At 57.3% G+C, this 17,306-nt stretch overlaps 2 protein-coding genes across 4 annotated transcripts; one reads left to right on the forward strand and one right to left on the reverse strand.

Annotated features, from left to right (window-relative positions):
* Nucleotides 1-444: 444 nt before the first annotated feature.
* On the reverse strand, nt 445-13,690 carry VAMP7 (vesicle associated membrane protein 7). 3 transcript variants are annotated; one of them, XM_069015746.1, is made up of 9 exons: nt 13,641-13,690; nt 11,648-11,751; nt 8,579-8,734; nt 7,486-7,543; nt 6,815-6,952; nt 4,966-5,056; nt 4,619-4,686; nt 3,041-3,133; nt 445-2,163 (listed from the first exon to the last, which is right to left on the reverse strand). In XM_069015746.1, the coding sequence occupies exons 3-9, from the start codon at nt 8,722-8,724 to the stop codon at nt 2,095-2,097; spliced, it is 663 nt and encodes a 220-aa protein (XP_068871847.1). In that variant the 5' UTR covers nt 8,725-8,734; nt 11,648-11,751; nt 13,641-13,690; the 3' UTR covers nt 445-2,094. The 3 variants fall into 3 exon arrangements, with proteins under 3 accessions (XP_068871847.1, XP_068871849.1, XP_068871848.1); XM_069015748.1 differs by having other exon boundaries at nt 8,579-8,737; XM_069015747.1 differs by lacking the exon at nt 13,641-13,690 and adding an exon at nt 11,999-12,818.
* Nucleotides 13,691-13,711: 21 nt separating this feature from the next.
* LOC138110621 (DNA-directed RNA polymerases I and III subunit RPAC2-like) lies at nt 13,712-17,255 on the forward strand. The gene is made up of 5 exons (XM_069015751.1): nt 13,712-13,792; nt 14,833-14,930; nt 15,900-15,976; nt 16,298-16,380; nt 17,071-17,255. Exons 1-5 carry the CDS (start codon nt 13,757-13,759, stop codon nt 17,116-17,118), a joined length of 342 nt encoding a protein of 113 aa, XP_068871852.1. The 5' UTR covers nt 13,712-13,756; the 3' UTR covers nt 17,119-17,255.
* Nucleotides 17,256-17,306: the final 51 nt, after the last annotated feature.

A 17,306-nucleotide genomic window follows, 5' to 3' on the forward strand; every position in this document is an offset into this window, starting at 1 on the left:
CTGGATCCAGTTCCAGGCTGAGCAGAGCAGCAGGAAGGTGCTGGGGTTGGATTCTGATTCCCAGCGCTTTCAGTACAAACCTGGTGCTGACGGGCACTTGGGAGAGGCTGTCCCACCTCAGGAGGGAGCCCTGAGCACAGCTCTGTCAGAACCATCAATCTCGGGAGCTGTAATTCAACTTTACCCTTTCATTTTTCTAAGCTGGTCTCACACCAAGTGATCTCCCTTCAGCTCCAAATATTCTCTATTGCCCCCAGCCCTGGCTGATACCATTAGAATGCAGCTTTTCCTCAAACTGAGAAATCAACAACTCCAACAGTTCCTGCAAGTCCAGGAGGAAATCCAACTCCCTTACCCCGATGCATGAGCCTGCTTCCAAAAGTACCCCTGCAACAGCACTGGGCAGTCCCGAGGTAGGTTTCCCACAGAACTAAGGAACTCTGCTCTCTGTACAGGAATTTTATTGAAATCAAGGTCATGTTTTTACACTAATGCCTCAGTGCATCCTCGAGAAGGAAAGGAAGGATTTTCTTTAAAAATTATTTGTACGTAAGACAAGAAATCATCCAAATGAACATGGTAACAGCACGATCCCTAAAACATGCACAGCTGGACCCGGGGCTGCAGGAGCAGGAGCTGCAGGGAGGGCTCTCCAAGCTTTACATTCAGAACAGAAAGAGAAGCAGGTGTCAGTGGCCACTGGCACTTTGTGGGTATCAAGATCCAATCACCCTTGGTGAGACTTCAGCCCAGCAGGAGACCAATCCACAGGAGCCACTGTTCACAGGAGAACTCTTCCCCTGGGCCCTGCTGGGAAGCTCCATGGTCAGTGTCACACAGGGAGGAGCAGCGGAGCCACATCCCCACCCTGCCAGTGTCACCAGGACTCCACAGCACTGACCTCGTGCTCCAGCTCAGGCACCAGAAGAAGCCTCCCCTTCCACCCCTCGACCTCCCTGGGCCAAAAGCAGATTCCTTCCCACCTGAAGGGTGTTTCCATTTCTTCCCTGGGAAGGAGCCCTCAGCTCCAGCACAGAAGTGCCACCAGCCCTTGCCCAGGCCCCAGCAGCTCCAGCTCCCTCAGCCAGGCCAGGCTGGGGATGGAGATGTGCAGCTGGGACAGAAACAGAGCCCCTGAGCCTGCATTTGGTTACCAGCCTTGGGTTTGGTTTGAAATCCTTCCAGAGGAGAACGTTACCACATCCTCTGGCAGAGCCCTTCTCCCTCAGACCCTGGAGAAAGTCACCAGCCACCACTGCCCTCCAGTTCCAGTGCACACCTTCCAGGAGAAGCACAAGCAGCAGCTCCCTGACACCTCAGCAAGCCAGACTGGCCCCAAATTCACCATAGCCAGTGACAGAATTCTATTCATTGCAGTCCACCCTCCAAAGAGGAGCAGGAGAAATCATCTGTGAGAAAGCAGATCCTGAACTGTGCAACCGTCTCCTTTCCTGTGTCCGCTCAGCCATCAGGGGGGAGATGAGGAAGAAGTGAGGATGAAGAGGCAGCCATTGCACACACTGAGGTGACCCCACAGCCTCCTCCTGCCTGCAGGATCACCTCCAGGAACAGGGAGACGTCCCCAGCAGCAGCACCTCCACCTGTGAGTGCACAAAGCCCAGACCCCATTTGTTGTACCAGGGTGACACCGTGACCGCCCCGTGGAGCAGCACTGAGAGCCACACGTGGCCAGATGTGGCACCCCAAACCCGCCTGTCCCCATTAGTTTGGCTCAGCCCACCCCGAACCACCTCTGTGGGACAGCTCCATCCCAGGTGGGACAGCTGCAGCCACTCCTGTCCCCATCCAGGTGCGAAGCCACACGGACGCGGGGCCGGCATGCACGGAACCCTCTGGAAGGGGTGGCATTGGGACAGCAAAAGGAACACAAAAATCCTTTCAAGTAATTCACCCAGCCCACTCTTGAGGTCACAGCTGCAGGAGCAGCGACCGGCTGGGGCTGTCTGGGTGATAAGGCAAAAAGTCTCAAGTCCTGGAGGGGTGGGAGGTGGGAGGTGGTGACAGGCGGGAGTTTCTCTGGAGGTTCCTTCTTCTCACTCTGCCTCATCTCCAAGTGCCCAGTACCAGCTCCAGTTACTTCTGCACACAGCTGGGCCAGGCCAGCCCACCACACACGGCCGACAGGATGATGTACAGGATCACCTGGCAGGGAGAACGGGAATGCCGGAGGGAATTAGGGATTCCAGCATTCACCAGCTGCCCGCAGCACACGCCTGGAAACCCCGGATTGTCAGAGCCTCGAGGAAAGTAACACCCTCCTGTCCCTCCACATCGCTGCAGCTGAGAACTGTCCCCATGCAGGAGGTGACAAAGTGCTTCCCACCCTGACCCTGCAGTTGCCCTCCAGCCCCCTCCCCGTGCTCCATCCACAGTCCTTACAGCTGGAGGGGAACTGTCACACCAAAAAAGCCACTTCCGAGTCACAGAATGAGATCCCACCAGGACTGAGGGCTAAGAAGCCACCCCAGCTCGAGCAGGGCACCTCAGCTGCTGCTGGGGCGAGCAAGGGCAGCTCATGGACTCAGTGCTCCCATCTCCTCTCAGAGGGTCACAAAGGTTGGAAAAGACCTCCAGGATCACCGAGCCCAACCTTTGATCAAATCCCACCACGTCCCAAAGTGCCACAGCCACTCGTGTTCTGAACACCTCCACGGTGACCCCAGCTGGGTTTAACCTCTCTGTCAGGGAATTTTTCCTAATATCCAACCTGAACCCCCCTGATGCAATCTGAGCCCATTTCTGCAGTTGCCTGTGAGAAGAGGCCAACCCCACCTCACCACGACCTCCTCGAGGTGCTTGGAGAGCGAGAAGGTCCCCCCTGAGCCTCCTCTCCTCCAGGCCGAGCCCCCCAGCCCCTCAGTACTGCAGTACTGATTTCCCAGAGCCTTCCCCCTCTCCTCACACAGGCCCATCAGGACACTCCTTGCCCTGGTTCTGCCCCCCCAGATCCCAGGATAACAGCGTGGGCCTGGTGTTCCCAGGGGCTCAGCAGCTCCAGGCTCCTGTGCTCCACACTTACAATGGACACGATGATGATGACGATGGTGAGCTTGAGGTTCTTCATACACATGGCTCGGGCAAGGTTCCTGCTGGTGGTTTTGAAAGTGACTGACTGCAAGAGAAAACAAGGAAAATCCCAGGATGGGTTGGGTTGGAAGGGACCTAAAGCCCATCCAGTGCCACCCCTGCCGTGGACAGGGACACCTCCCACCGTTCCAGGGTGTTCCAAGCCTTGTCCAACCTGGCCTTGGGATTCAGGGGCAGCCACAGCTGCTCTGGGCACCCTGTTATGGAAAGCTTGTGCTGGTCCCATTCCGTGCCTCCTCTCTGTTCCCTGCAATTCCACTCATTCAAATCAGGCTTTGGGCACTGAATGGCCCCAAATGCCCTCGAGGCTGGGTCCGTGCAGCCATTCCCACACACGTTCCCCACACAGCTCAGGGCAGGAGGCACTACCCATGGAAGCAGCCATCCCAGCTGGGATCTGCCAGTTCTCCTACAAACCTCCCTCCACGAGGCTGCAGCAGGCAGGAACCACATCCCTGTGAGCTGCAGTTCTGCCCTGGAGCCCATTCCCAAAGTGGGCAACGTCAGCCCTGGGTCTCCTGGGTCGCTCCCTCCTGGGCTGTGGGACATTCCCACTGCAGGATATTCCATCCTTCCTTTCCCTGTGGTTTCCAAAAGCCAGCACTCCCTGGGACAGCTCCTCCAGGAACTCAGCCCAGCTGCTGAAGGAATTCCGGTCCCTTCCCCTAAAGCTTTCCCTGAGCTTTCACTCCTGCCACCACCTGAGGATGGGGGAAGGTTTCAACACCTGGGGGCTGCAGGACTGTTCCTGCTGGGTAACTCCAGGCATCTCTGCTGCCCCTCCAAAGCAGGAGGGCTTCCTGACAGCTGTGAGATGTTTGGATCCCCACACAGGAGCTCCTGGCACTCTCCCAGCCTGAGGATTGGATGCCACAGGAGCTGGGCACCAGGCCAGGATGCTGCAGAGGGGATGCTGAGCCAGGGTAGGGGATTCCCAAAGGAAAGACAAAAAGCTTCCAGAGTGCACAGCACTTTACCAGATAACAGTGCTGCAGAATTACATTAATTTGGGGTTTTTTTTAAGTCTGCACTTCCGCAGAAACACTCCAAGAAGCTCCAGAGTCTTTAAAGATTATTTAGATGCAACAACTCAGCTTTTTAAATTTTAAATCAGCCACACTTTCCCTGCTGGGATCAGAACAGCTCCACAGATGCACATTTTCCAGTTTATGTGCACCCAGCTGCCTCCAGGCCAGGCTGCCAGGGAAGTGCAACTGTGGTTTTATCTCTCCTATCACTGCAGATAATGAGTGGGTTTTCCCCACCGTGGGCACACAGGATGAGGACAGGAATGTGTCACCCTGGGCTGGCTGTGGCACCAGGAGCAAGGGGGAGCTGGATCTTCTCCAAACTGGGATGGATGCAGCTGGGAAACAGCTCAAAGGAGGGTGGAAGGATTCCCTGCAGGTCTCGATGCTTCTGTGTCCCTGTAAGTGTCTCCAGGTGCTGTCCCCACCTCCCTGCTCCCTGTGGAACAGTAACACAACTTCCAGGATCTCCCCAGACTCACCGAATCCACAAGATTCTCTGTTTTATCAATCAGCAGCTCCAGCTTCTCTCCTCTTTGTGCCACGAGGTCTGGAGAAAAGAGACAAAGATCCAGCTCTGAAGGTGAAATCCCAGTGCCAAAAGCTGCTCTCAACACCCAACCCCAAGCCAGGAGCTCCTGGCTGCAGTTCCCAGACTTCCCAGGATAAGCTGGGACTTAGGGAACAGCCTCACATCCCACAGGCTGCATCTGGGGCTGAATTTCGGTCAATTCCAGATCTAATTCTCTATTTTGAGTGGTCAGACTTGTCAACAGCCAAACCCAAAATAAAGGAAGCAGCAGAGAGCATTTCCCAAGGGAAGCAGTACCGATGTTCCGGACCATGATCCCTTTGAGTTCGTCGATCTGGGCTTGTGTCTCTGCCACCTGGTCTGGGCCTCTGCTCTCTGAGTGGTATTTCTGCAACAGAGAAGGGGCAGAGAAAACAGGATCCTCAAAAACCAGGAGTCAGGGAAAAGGGGATCCTCAAAAACCAAGCATCAGTGAAAAGAGGACCTCAACAACAGGATCCAGTGAAAAGACCCTCAACAAACCAGGAGCCAGGGAAGACAGGACCCTCAGCAAACCAACAGTTTGGGAATGCCACACCAGACGCTGCAGGTGGCCAGTGTGAGTGGCCTGACTGCCCTCCCCAAAGGAATGGAGCAGCCAGGAGCCATCCCCCGTCCTGGAGCCATCCCAGAGATCTCCCCTGCCACCTCCTGGGTACAGCTGAGCACCCACTGACAGCTCTGCTGCTCCCAGCCCCTCTGGTGTCATCCCGAGCACTGCTCCTGTCATCTCTCCCCCTCAACTCCCTTCACAAGGGACAGGGATCTCTCTCAGACTGTTCCCCCCAGTCTGGGGATCCCGGGGATCCTTTGGTGACTGCACAGCTCGGGGTGGGCGACAGCAGCACGAGCCAATGCCAGCTTAGAGGAGCCTCAGCACTGGCAGAATCCAAGGCCCAGGCAGCATCAGGGAGCTGAGCTCTGCTATTCCTGCATGGATTTTAAGTCACTGCTCCATGATCACCCACAGGGCTGCTGAAATCCTGATTTTCTCCTGGATAAGGCTCAGTTTGCATCCCTGACAGCACAGGCAGCCAGTCTGACACTGCCACCCCCAGCTGGGCACTCACACTCATGGTGACAGCACCAAATCCAGCGGGCCCTCCTCCTTCTCCTCAGGGGGAGATTCCCAGGAGGTTTCAGACTGGCCACTGCCAAAGCTGGGCACTGGTTTTACTGGAAGCACAGCCTCCCTTTGCAGGATTATCCGAGTGCTGCACCCGAGCTGGGGCTGGATCTCTGCCTCCCCCTCAGCTTCACACAGGATGTTCCTGGAGAACATCCCTGCTCCTGCCCCCCCGGGAATGTCAGCCCTCACATCCCCTGGAATCAGGGAGGGAAGGGCTCTGCCAGCACCCAACTGACACTGGGATCCATGAAATGTGGAAAAGCTCGGGCAGGCAGCTCCTGCTGTGCTGGGGGGGATGGAAAGGCTGGGATTTTAGAGGAATATCAGCCCCATGGCTCCAAAGACAGCCTGGCTTTTCTGATAAGGCAATTCCAGCTTATTCCAGCCCTGAACAGCTTATCAAGTGCTGAGTCAGCACTGCGGGTAGTTTCAGTCCCCACGTATCAAAGGCTGGAGAGGAAAAGCTCCTTCCCCTCACACAGGAAGTTAATCCCATTCCTTACACACTGGCATTACTGTTCCTCGCTCTCCCTCTGCTGTGGAAGCCAAGGAGCAGCTCCTGGAATGAACTCCCATGACTCTCCCTGCTTCAAACCCCCTTCACAGTCCCAAATTCCAGTGCAAACTCCAGGCAGCAGCAGTGCAGGTGCAAATCCTCCCTCAGAGCCCTGGCCTCACCCTGCACCCACCACACAACTGGGACAGCTGGGAGTCTCCCAGAACTCCTTGGCTGTCCCCCTCCTGCAGCTGTGACACCCCCAAACCTGGCCCTTCCCGTGGGATCAGCAGGAAAACAGCCAAGCCCTCCCTGGAGAACAGCAGAGCACTGAGAGCCTCCCACCCCACAGGCACAGGGCAGGGACAGGCCCCACCCTTCCCAGGACATTCTGGCTTTAATCTCATCCCAAACCCCCCCAGCCGACGCCAGGAGGATTGCTGGGGGAAGCTGGGCTGGCAGGGAGCGGCCCGGGGCCTCACCAGCTGTGCAGCCAGCACGGAGGAGAACTCGCTGTTCATGGCGTAGGGCAGGGCGGTCTGCGCTCGGGAGCCGTACGTGGTCTGGAACCGCTTCTTGATCTCGTTCAGGAACGTGAAGGCTCTGGAGCGCTCGAAGTCCTGGGAACGGAGAGCAGGGAATGCCAGGAGTCCCACAGGGCTGGAGGGGCTGCAGCTGCCAGCTCTGGCCGGCCTGGCTGGCTGTGACACTGGCACTGCCCTGCCCAGCCAGGGCGGCCCCGGGGCTGGCCCAGCTCCACTGCTGCTCCCAGCGGAGCTTCTCCTTCAGCACCCCCGGAGTTCAGGAGCACCAGGCAAATTCCACTGGCAGCTGCAATGTTCTCTGCACCACCAACCCACCACACTGCGAGAGAAACTGGGCAAAGCCAAGGGCTTCACCCCAAAACTCACCATCCACAGCAGGGGAAGGTCCCTGCCCGCGGCTGGGGTTGGAATGGGATGATTTTTAAGGTCCCTCCCAACCCAAACCATGCCACGGCTCCGACTGGAGCTCCAGGCTGAGTTCAAAGCTGTCACTGAGGTTAGAGCAGCTCCAGTGGGACAAAAGGCACCTCAGATCAGCCCTCAATAGATCCCAAAATTCCCAAACTCCCCAGGGCCTGCTCGGGCCCAGCTGTGCCCCAAATACTCACATCATCTGTGATGCACAGGTAAATGATCCTGTCCTGGCAGATGTAGTGGAACAGGTAACTGCAGGGAATTGAAGGAACAAAAGGTCAGTGCAAGCTGCCACAGGACTCATTTTCCAGGAGCCACTGCTGCCTCTGGGGCCTTTGGGGGCTGGGAAGAGAAAATCCCAGTTTTCCTACGGAGCTGGCACAGGTGCCAACATGTGCCAGGTAAATGTCCAGGTGTGGATCTACCCTGTGCCACCTACCCTGGCACAGGTTTCTGCCCTGAAGGTCTGTTCCCATAAAAAAGTTCCAAAATCCTACAAGTCTCCTGGAAGGAGGGAGGTGAAACTGGTCTGGTACCACCTTGGGGACTCCTCAGAGAGTCCAAGAAGGATCCCAACAGCAGAGAGAGAGCAACCCCAAGAATTCCTGGTGCCAGAGAGCTCCTTTTCTCTGGAGATTTATACAAAAGACACAGAGGTTCTTCTTAAAAACAAAAAGAACTCCTCAAATGAATTTCAGGAGCTCAAAGTAACTCAAGTTTTTCCTGTTTCAGAACAGGGTAAACGACCTTGGATGGAATCCAGGGAGTTTTCCTACCAACACTGACCAAGGGCTCAGAGAGCTGGAAAAATCCCAGGAAAAACCCCTCTGTCCTGCAGACTGGCTTTGGGGCAGCTCAGGATGACCCCACGTGTTCTGTGAGCACAGCTTGTCTCAGAGGCCCTGGGATCCAGCCCAAGCTTGGTGACAGTTTTACCTAAAGCCACGTTCACACCTCAGAAAATCCAGGGAAAGCTTCCATGAGCCAAACTCCAAAGATTCCACAGCTGGGCACCCTCCAGCTCACTTTGGAATTGCATAAAAAGAGGGAAGTGGATTTTGTACCAACTGCCTTGTGCTACTGCTGGAGCTGAACTCAAATCCTGGTGATGTGCAAAGCTCTGGGGGACAAAAGCACCTACTGAGCTGGTGGCACATTCCATCAAATGGGAATCTGGATGGAAAAAAAATCCCGAACTACAGAAAAAAGCCCAGACACACTCAGGTTATTCCTGTCCTCGTGCATCCCCAGCAGCGTCCCCCAGACCCAAAGGAGAGGCTCACTCACTTGCCGTGGGAATAGGTCAGTTTGTTGTTCTCGGACGGGATTTTGGCCAGGATCTGCTCCGTCACCTCCAGAAAGTTCCCTCCACACCAGGCGTGCTTGGCCAGGATGGTGGTGCCCCTGGCCACGAGAGCGAACAGGATGGCCATGGCTCCTCTCCTGCTGGGGGACACAACAGGGCTCAGCTCAGGGGCTGGGCACAGGGACCTGCAGGGTGGCACCGGGACCTGCAGGGTGGCACCAGGACCTGCAGGGTGGCACCAGGACCTGCAGGGTGGCAAAGGGACCTGCAGGGTGGCCATTGGCACAAGGACCAGGACGTGGCCAGGACTCAGACAGGACTTCATGACCACAAAGTTCTCTCATTTCCCCTTTTAGGTTCTGCTCAGGACGACACAAAACCCTCTAGAAAGAGGGGTTTTTATCACCACCGTGCCCTGCACTCGGTGATCCCACCAAGAACTCCCCCTGCCTTGTTCCCACCTGGACTTCTACCTGGTAGTGCCCTTCTGTTTTGCTCTTCAGCTGACCTTTAAGTTTTTCCTTGCTCATTCCTGGCAAAGCTGCCCATGCCCAGCTCTGGAGCACAAAGGAAGTGCTGGTGACACAGCTGTGACACAGCCCAGGGCTCTGACTGCTCCCAGACTGCCCCAAAATCACTGCCCCGAGCTCAGTCCCACCAGAACATTCCCTTCCATGATCCAGACGCTCCCAGGGTGCGTTCCCTCGGGATTGCTGTAAAAGCTCACGATCTGCCCAGCTCAAAGCAGGCAGAACCTCTGCAAACGGATCCTTTATCCTCAGCTGCACGTGGATCCACCTGGCCAGGGCACAGAGAGCTGGGAAGGACGAGAGAGGATTGGGTGGACACCTCAGAGCCCCTTCCAGTGCCTGGAGGGGCGGACAAGGAAGCAGGAGATGGACTCTGCATCAGGAACTGCAGTGACAGGACAAGGCAGAACAGCTTCCAACTGAAAGGAGGAAATTCAGGTTGGATATACGGAAGAAATTGTTCCCTGGGAGGGTGGTGAAGCACAGAGGGTGCCCAGAGAAGCTGTGGCTGCCCCTGGATCCCTGACAGTGTCCAAGGCCAGGCTGGACAGGGCTTGGAGCAGCCTGGGACAGTGGAAGGTGTCGGGGCTGGAACTGGATGAGCTCTAAGCTCCCTTCCAACCCAAACCCAAACTGTGGGACTCCATCAGTCTCCAGAGCCGGAGGAACATCCCTGCTGCCACAGACAGGGACACTCTTAATCAGCTCCAGTATCAGCACATTAATCTACTGCCAGAGCCAGATCTAACACATGGAGCACATGCCAGAGCCCAGCTGCAACAGCTGCCCCGCTCATCCCACACATCCATAAGCCTCTTTTCTGCTTAGGAAGGGCTTAGGACGACTTTGGACCCTGCAAAACCCAAAAATCTCATTTTTCACTTTGCACTTAGGCCCTGTTTACCGCCTGCTCTGTTCTGTGCCTCGAAACATCTGGAAAGATCACAGACCTGTCTCAAATGCCCCAGGACACCTCTGGGAACAGCCACAGAGCAGGAGCGCTTGCTGAGCTTCTGGGTCTGAGCACAGGCCGTGCCCAGCCAGACTTTCCATCCCCCTGGCACTGCCTGATGGGAATTAGGGATCTCTCCTGGATTAATGTGAAGGGAGGTCCCAGCAGGGCTCACCTGGGCACTCTGAGCTCCACAGACCCAGGCTCGGCCAGCACCAACCAGGGCACCTCCAAACCTCCCACAGGTCTGAGCCTGGCATTGGAGGGGAAAAGGAGAAAGCCACAGATTTATCCACAGGACAGACTCCACACACTCAGCTGGCAGCACGGAGCACTGCCAAGGGAACAGAACCATGGAATGGTTTGGGTTGGGAGGGCCCTCAAGACCATCCCCATGGCAGGGACACCTTCCACTGTCCCAGGCTGCTCCAAGCCCTGTCCAACCCCACCCTGGACACTTCCAGGGATCCAGGGGCAGCCACAGCTGCTCTGGCTGTTGGGGTTGACCTTCTGTGAGCAGCATTTAGTGGGACTTATCCACAGTTTAGTTTTCTTTCATCCTCATAAACTTGCTGGGTCTGGTTTCTGCCTTGGCTGCTCTTCAGGTGGAGGTGGTGGCTCCTGCAGGAAGCTTCCAAGGAATTGCTTATTCCCTCATGTTTCAGCTCTGAGTAATCTCCCCTTTGGATCATTTTCAGGTCGAAATGCTCCTGTCTTAAATAATATCATAAGCTAACTATCCCCAGGGAATTCCCTGCACCCTCCTGGCCCTCCAGATCCACTGGACACAGAGGCTTTGGCCAGCCCAGGGCTGCCCCAGGCCTGTGGAGCAACACCAGGGCACGGCCTGGAATCACAAACACCACCAAGCCTCTTGAGCAATCCAGTGCCTGCTCCTGCAGTCACCCAGCAGCAACAGAAAGGAGCAGCTGTACCAGAAAACACCTCCCCAAAGCTTCCCCCTGCCCTGCAAGGACCAGCTAACCTCAGGGCTGGTTCCCCGAGCAGAACAATCGAGCAGAACAATGGCAGCCTCACACCGAGCATTGGGAAGTGCTTTAGACCATTCCCTCAAGTCTCTGTGCTTTCAATGCCGGATATTCACAGAGCCCCCACCCCAGGGGATGCTTCAGCAGCAGCACCGAGGTGACACTCGCTGGCACTGCAGGATCCCACAGTCCTCAGCTCCCTGAGTTCACGGCTCTCACCTCCCTGGATTCACAGCCCTCGTCTCCCCAAATTCAGACCTCAACTCCCCACATTCACAGCCCTCTGCTCCCCAGGTTCACACTCCTAACTCCCCACATTCCTGGCCCTCGCTGTAGTCAGGACACAGGAGCCCCGTGCTCTGCAGGAACACCAGCCCCAGCTCTGAGCAGAGCGGGTTAAAGGAAGTAAAAGAGATTAGCAAGGAGCATTTTTGTCCCTGAGCAGCCCCGTACCAGTCGTGTTAGTAACACAAAGCTGTTAAACTGCTGGAGAACGTCCCTCCTCAGCAGTTACAGGAGTCAGGAGTGAAACCCACTTAAATCAACCCCTTTGCAGAGCTGTTTGCTATCTAAACTTACAATATTACACAGCTGGAAGTAGCCAAGATCAAACCTTCCAAAAAGACACTGCGAGATGCACGAGCTTCTGTCTGAAGTCCCTCTGGGGATTTAACTGAAGGATCCTGGAAACACAGAAGGGTTTGGGTTAGAGGGACCCTAAAGCCCATCCATTCCCACCCCTGCCATGGCAGGGACACCTCCCACTGTCCCAGGTTGCTCCAAGCCCCAATGTCCAGCCTGGCCTTGGGCACTGCCAGGGATCCAGGGGCAGCCACAGCTGCTCTGGGCACCCTGTGCCAGGGCCTGCCCACCCTCCCAGGGAACAATTCCTTCCCAATACTAGGGCACAGAAAAAAGGCACAGAAAAACCTCTTAAGCAACACCAGAAACACAGGCTCAGTCTCCAACACGATGTTTAAAACTCCTGTAAGGACGATTTACTGTTTTCCAGTGGCTCTTGCGGCCCAGAAGATTCACAGCTCAGTGCCACGGAGGAGGTCCCTGCCTGTGCTTCCAGAAATCCTTACAGAAAGCCAAGGGCACCACGCTGCTGTTTAAGCACCCAACAAGGGGAGGTGTTGCAACCCAGCGAGTTGCAAACTGCTGCAATAAAGAGATCGTTTGAGCAGGGTGAGCTCAGCAGAAAGCAGCCCAGGCTTCCCTTTAACCTCTGCTGGGCAGCTGGAAAAATCATTATTTCATTACAGAATATTCCAACGTGAAGCCCTGGGGTTCTCCTGTTCATTTTGAGCCTGAGAATTGTGACATTCGTGCTCCAGCTCATCCCAAGTTCAGCTTCAAGATCACAGAGTTTACTTCAGGCTCCCCCAGTGCATCACCAAGGAAATTAATCCACGTGGTCTTCCAGACCCATCACCCTTCCTGGAAGCAGCATTACAGGGTTTGGAGGGGGGCAAGGACACAGAACACGACGGTGATTAGGTCAGCAGCTCCCTAGAGAGGGAACACATGCACCCCAAAGCATGGAATCAGGGAATTGTGAAGGCTGAAAAAGCCCCCCAAGACCACCGAGTCCAACCATCCCCCAGCACTGCCGGGGCCACCCTAACCCCTGTCCCCACGTGCCACATCCACGCGGCTTTTAAACCCCTCCAGGGACGGGGACTCCACCCCTGCCCGGGGCAGCGGTGCCAGGGCTGGACAGCCCTTCCCAGGCCAGAATGTTCCCAATATCCCCCCTAAACCTCCCTGGCACAGCCACATCCTGCCATCCTGTCGCTGCTCGCTGGGAGCAGAGCCCATCCCCCTACAGCCTCCCCGCACCCCCGTGATGAAAGAATCCATTAACTAATTAAACCACGCAGTGCTACATCCTCCCCGACACCGTCCACTCCCAGACACGCCAGTAACACACCAGTAACACACCAGTAGCACCTCAATAACACGGCGGGAATACATCGGTAACACCCCAGTAAATAGGCCAGTAACACACTAATAACACACCAGTAACACACTAATAACACACCAGTAACACACTAATAACACACCAGTAACGCGGCAGTAACACACCAGTAACACACCAGTAACACACTAATAACAAACCAGTAACGCACTAACACACCAGTAACACGGCAAAAACACATCAGTAACATAGCAATAACACACTAATAACACACCAGTAACGCACTAATAACAAACCAGTAACACGGCAGTAACATCACAGTAAGACATTAATAACACGCCAGTAACACCCCAGTAACACCCCAGTAACCCCCCAGTAGCACCCCAGTAACCCCCCAGTAACACCCCAGTAACCCCCCAGTAGCACCCCAGTAACCCCCAGCAGCCCTGCTGTGTCCCCCGGGCCCGTCCCCCGCTCTCCACGCCCGCTCCCGGTGCCGAGCGCGGCCTCCTCCCGCCGGCAGCGCCTCCGGGGGCCGGGACTGGAGCTGGAGCTGTGCCCGGCCAGACCCCCACACCCACCGGCACCGGCACCGCCCAGCCCGGGCCCCGCGGCCGCCCCGGGACCCCCCGAGCCCCCCGCGCTCACCGGCGCTCCCGGGCCCCCCGGCCCCGCTGCGGCCCCGCCCGGCCCGGCCCGGCCCCGACGCGTTTCCGGCCGCGGGGCCGCCGGGAGCCCCGGAGCGGCGGGGCCCGAGCGCCGCCATGGCCGGCACCGGCGGCGGGCCCGCGCTGGAAACCGTGAGGGGGCACGGGGGCCGGGGGAGCGGGACTGGGAATGGGATCGGGAGCGGGAACGGGAGCGGGAGCGGGAGCGGGAACGGGGGGACCCCGCTCGCTCCCTGACAGGAGGTGGAGCGGAGGGCCCGGGCTCTGCTCCCGGGGAGAAGCAGCCTCACGTTGTGCCCCGGGAGGGTGAGAGGGGGTATCAGGGAAAATTCCTTCGTGGGAAGGGCTGTCCAGCCCTGGCACAGCTGCCCGGGGCAGGGGCGGAGTGCCCACCCCTGGAGGGGTTTAAAAGCCGCGTGGATGTGGCCCCTGGGGACAGGGGTTAGGGTGGCCCCCGCAGTGCTGGGGAATGGTTGGACTCGGTGGTCTTGGGGGGCTTTTCCAGCCTAAATGATTCCGTGATTCCGTCACTCCCAAGCCTGGCGTAGCGGTCGGGCACCGTCCCGCGGGGTGGGGTGGCATCAGCATCAGCACAAACCGTGCCAGGATGGCTCCAAGGGACAGCCCGCTCTGCAGGTCGCCCTTGGCCACTTCCCACTGCCGGCAGTGGGAAACAGCCCGGATCCCTGTGCTCCCACCCTGGTGCTCCATCCCACCGGCCTTTCCCTCCGTTGCTGCATCTAAACCCCTCAGGTGCCACCCCAGAGGCCCCCAGCCCACCCCGGGACACCACGAGGCTTTCCCTGGCATGGAGTGGCCACGGTGTCCGTGGTCTGCAGGGAATGAGGCTGAGGACAGCAAGTGGGGTCACCTGAAACTGGAGGGACAGCAAGGAACCTTTTAGGTCAGTTTAATGGAGTTCAGGGTTTCGAGGTCATCCTGTGGGGAGCAACAGCAGGTGGAGGTCAGGACTAAGCTGGTTTAAAACTAGGTGGAATTCTGGAGCTTTCCCTCCTGTCTGAAGGTGTTTTGGTCCCACAGCAGCCCCAGAGGTGGCCCAGCCAGACTTCCCAGTTACTCTGGGAAGCTGAGCACAGGAGCAGATCCTCACCCTTCAGGTGTCCCTGACCTCAGGGAGGTTACAGCTGCTCTTCTCTTCCCGCTGGTGACAGATCCAGGCGGATGGGACGGACGGGAATTGTGTCACGTTTGTGCTGCACGACGAGGATCACACCCTGGGCAACTCCCTGCGCTACATGGTCATGAAGAAGTGAGTGTGGCCTCTGAGGGACCTCCATGCCCTGCTCTGACCTTCTCCTTCCTGATCCACGCCTCAGCTGTCGCTGGGATGAGGCAGACAATCCCAAATCCCCTCTGTGCACGCCCTTCGAGCCTTTGTGTCAGACATGGAACCCACCTGCTGCTCCTCCTTTTCTTTGTGCTGTGTCAGGACCTTGAGAGCACCAGCAGCCCCTAAAGGGCCTGACCAGCCTCTCCTGAGCTTCCACCCACACCCTCCCCTGCCCAAGAGCCCCAGTAAAGCTCAGCCCAGGGCTTTCAGTCCTTCCTGAGCTGCTGGAGGAGTAACTGGGTCATGGACTCCGCTTGCTGTGGATTCCCCATCCCTGCCAGTGTCCCAGGCCGGGTTTGGACAGGGCTTGGAGCAGCCTGGGACAGTGGAAGGTGTCCCTGCCCATGGCAGGGGTGGAATGAGATGGGCTTTAAGGTCCCTCTGATAAATCACTGTGACAACACAAAAGAAGCTGCTGGCCAGGAAGGGGCTCTTCCTGCTGGGGGCCAAAGCTCCAGCACCCAGCTCAGCTGGAGGGAGAGGCCCTGCAACGCCTTGGGAACTCCTCCAGTGCCCTGGACCACTCAGCCTCTTCCACCCAGCAGAGCAGCAGCAGGTTGGGTGACAGGGAGAATCCCAAGCACCCAGGATCCCACGTTTGGATCTGCAGGGCTGGCACTGCTCTGCTGTGGTGCCAGCACGGTGCCAGCTGTGTCTTTGCCCTGCAGAGCTCCAGCTCAGTTCAGGCGAGATGGGTGTGAGGGAATAAGGTCACACAGGGAGTTTCCCCTCACACAGTCAGTTTCCCCTCAGCACATCTCCCCTCAGTCATTCTAGAAATATCCAGAGCCCCAGCAGTTGTGGGGTGCCCTAAGCCTCTGATTTCCCTGGGATTTGCTGTGGATTGCCTGGGTTTCACCGCTCCCTCTCCTCTCTGCCCTCCCACAGCCCTGACGTGGAGTTCTGTGGCTACTGCATCACCCACCCCTCAGAAAGCAAGATCAACTTCAGGATCCAGACCAGAGGTGAGCCTGGGGCTGTCCCTCCATGTCTGGGGCCCTGTTCTCAGGGCAGCTTCCTACCAGGAGTCCATTAAATAAAGAAGAGCCCTTTCCCCTGCCCTCTGCCAGGCGCTGCAGTGCTGAGCCCCTGTGCTGAGCCTCACAGGCTGCTCACAGAGTTCTGCTCCAGCAGCCCTGCCTCCAGGCACCTGGGCTGGCTGGGAGCAGCCCTGGCACCCCGAGCTGTGGGGCTGGGGAGGGGGCACACACCTGGGGAGGTGAGGACTGCCCTTGGGAAGCCACCTCCCATGTCCCTAATCCATCTTTTCCTGCCTTTTCCCAAAGGGGCCCTTCCTGCTGTGGAGCCGTTCCGGAAAGGGCTGAACGACCTGATGGGAGTTTGCCAACACGTGCTCAACACCTTTGAGGTGAGACATTCCTGGGGAGCTCCAGGTCTGTTCTGGCCCCTGGGCCATTCCTGGGGAGCTCCAGGTCTGTTCTGGCCCTTGGACCATTCCTGGGGGGCTCCAGGTCTGTTCTGGCCCCTGGACCATTCCTGGGGAGCTCCAGGTCTGTTCTGGCCCCTGGGCCATTCCTGGGGGGCTCTGGGTCTGTTCTGGCCCCTGGGCCATTCCTGGGGGGCTCCGGGTCTGTTCTGGCCCCTGGGCCATTCCTGGGGGGCTCCGGGTCTGTTCTGGCCCTTGGGCCATTCCTGGGGGGCTCCAGGTCTGTTCTGGCCCCTGGGCCATTCCTGGGGGGCTCCGGGTCTGTTCTGGCCCTTGGGCCATTCCTGGGGGACTCCAGGTCTGTTCTGGCCCCTGGGCCATTCCTGGGGAGCTCCAGGTCTGTTCTGGCCCTTGATCCCAGAGAGGGGAGGCTGAGCCTGTGTTGGAGACACCTTTGGCAGGAGAGCCCGGGAGTTTTTTGGGACAGGCTCTGCCTGATCCATGGTGTGGCCTGGCTCCCTTTCCCTCAGTCACTTCCAAAGGCACCTGGAGCTCTGTCAGAGCTTCCCAGGCTCCGGGCAGAGGAGTCCCAGCACAGCAGGGGAGTGGCTCTGTGCTCCACAAGTCACTCAGGGACATGTTGGTGACATTTGTCCTTTGCTCTTGTTTCAGAGGAGCATGAAGGAGTTCAGGGCACAGAAGGAGGAGGAGATGCAGTAACCTTTGGGATGTCCATGGATGTGTAACCTCTGTGTGTTGAATTCCCTGTGTCCAAGGGAAGATTTTTTTTTGGTTGGTTTTTTTTTATGACTTTGATGCAAAATGTATTTTCTTTAATAATAAAGTTTATTAATTTAGATGCTGCAGAGCTGACACTGTGTCCTGCTCAGCACAGGGATGGAAGGTCA

The sequence above is a fragment of the Aphelocoma coerulescens genome, chromosome 4A (assembly GCF_041296385.1).
Source record: "Aphelocoma coerulescens isolate FSJ_1873_10779 chromosome 4A, UR_Acoe_1.0, whole genome shotgun sequence".
Taxonomy (NCBI): Eukaryota; Metazoa; Chordata; class Aves; order Passeriformes; family Corvidae; genus Aphelocoma; species Aphelocoma coerulescens.

What these genes read in the sequence shown, in the direction of transcription:
- VAMP7 (XM_069015746.1), bottom strand. Translation starts at nt 8,724, where the DNA reads ATGGCCATCCTGTTCGCTCTCGTGGCCAGGGGCACCACCATCCTGGCC. An exon ending in GATCATGGTCCGGAACATCG is followed by an intron (nt 4,687 to 4,965) that starts GTACTGCTTCCC and finishes TCTTTTCTCCAG; the next exon opens with ACCTCGTGGCACAAAGAGGA. An exon ending in CAGAGAATCTTGTGGATTCG is followed by an intron (nt 3,134 to 4,618) that starts GTGAGTCTGGGG and finishes TTTCTCTTGCAG; the next exon opens with TCAGTCACTTTCAAAACCAC.
- LOC138110621 (XM_069015751.1), top strand. Translation starts at nt 13,757, where the DNA reads ATGGCCGGCACCGGCGGCGGGCCCGCGCTGGAAACC. An exon ending in GCGGGCCCGCGCTGGAAACC is followed by an intron (nt 13,793 to 14,832) that starts GTGAGGGGGCAC and finishes CGCTGGTGACAG; the next exon opens with ATCCAGGCGGATGGGACGGA. An exon ending in ACGTGCTCAACACCTTTGAG is followed by an intron (nt 16,381 to 17,070) that starts GTGAGACATTCC and finishes CTCTTGTTTCAG; the next exon opens with AGGAGCATGAAGGAGTTCAG.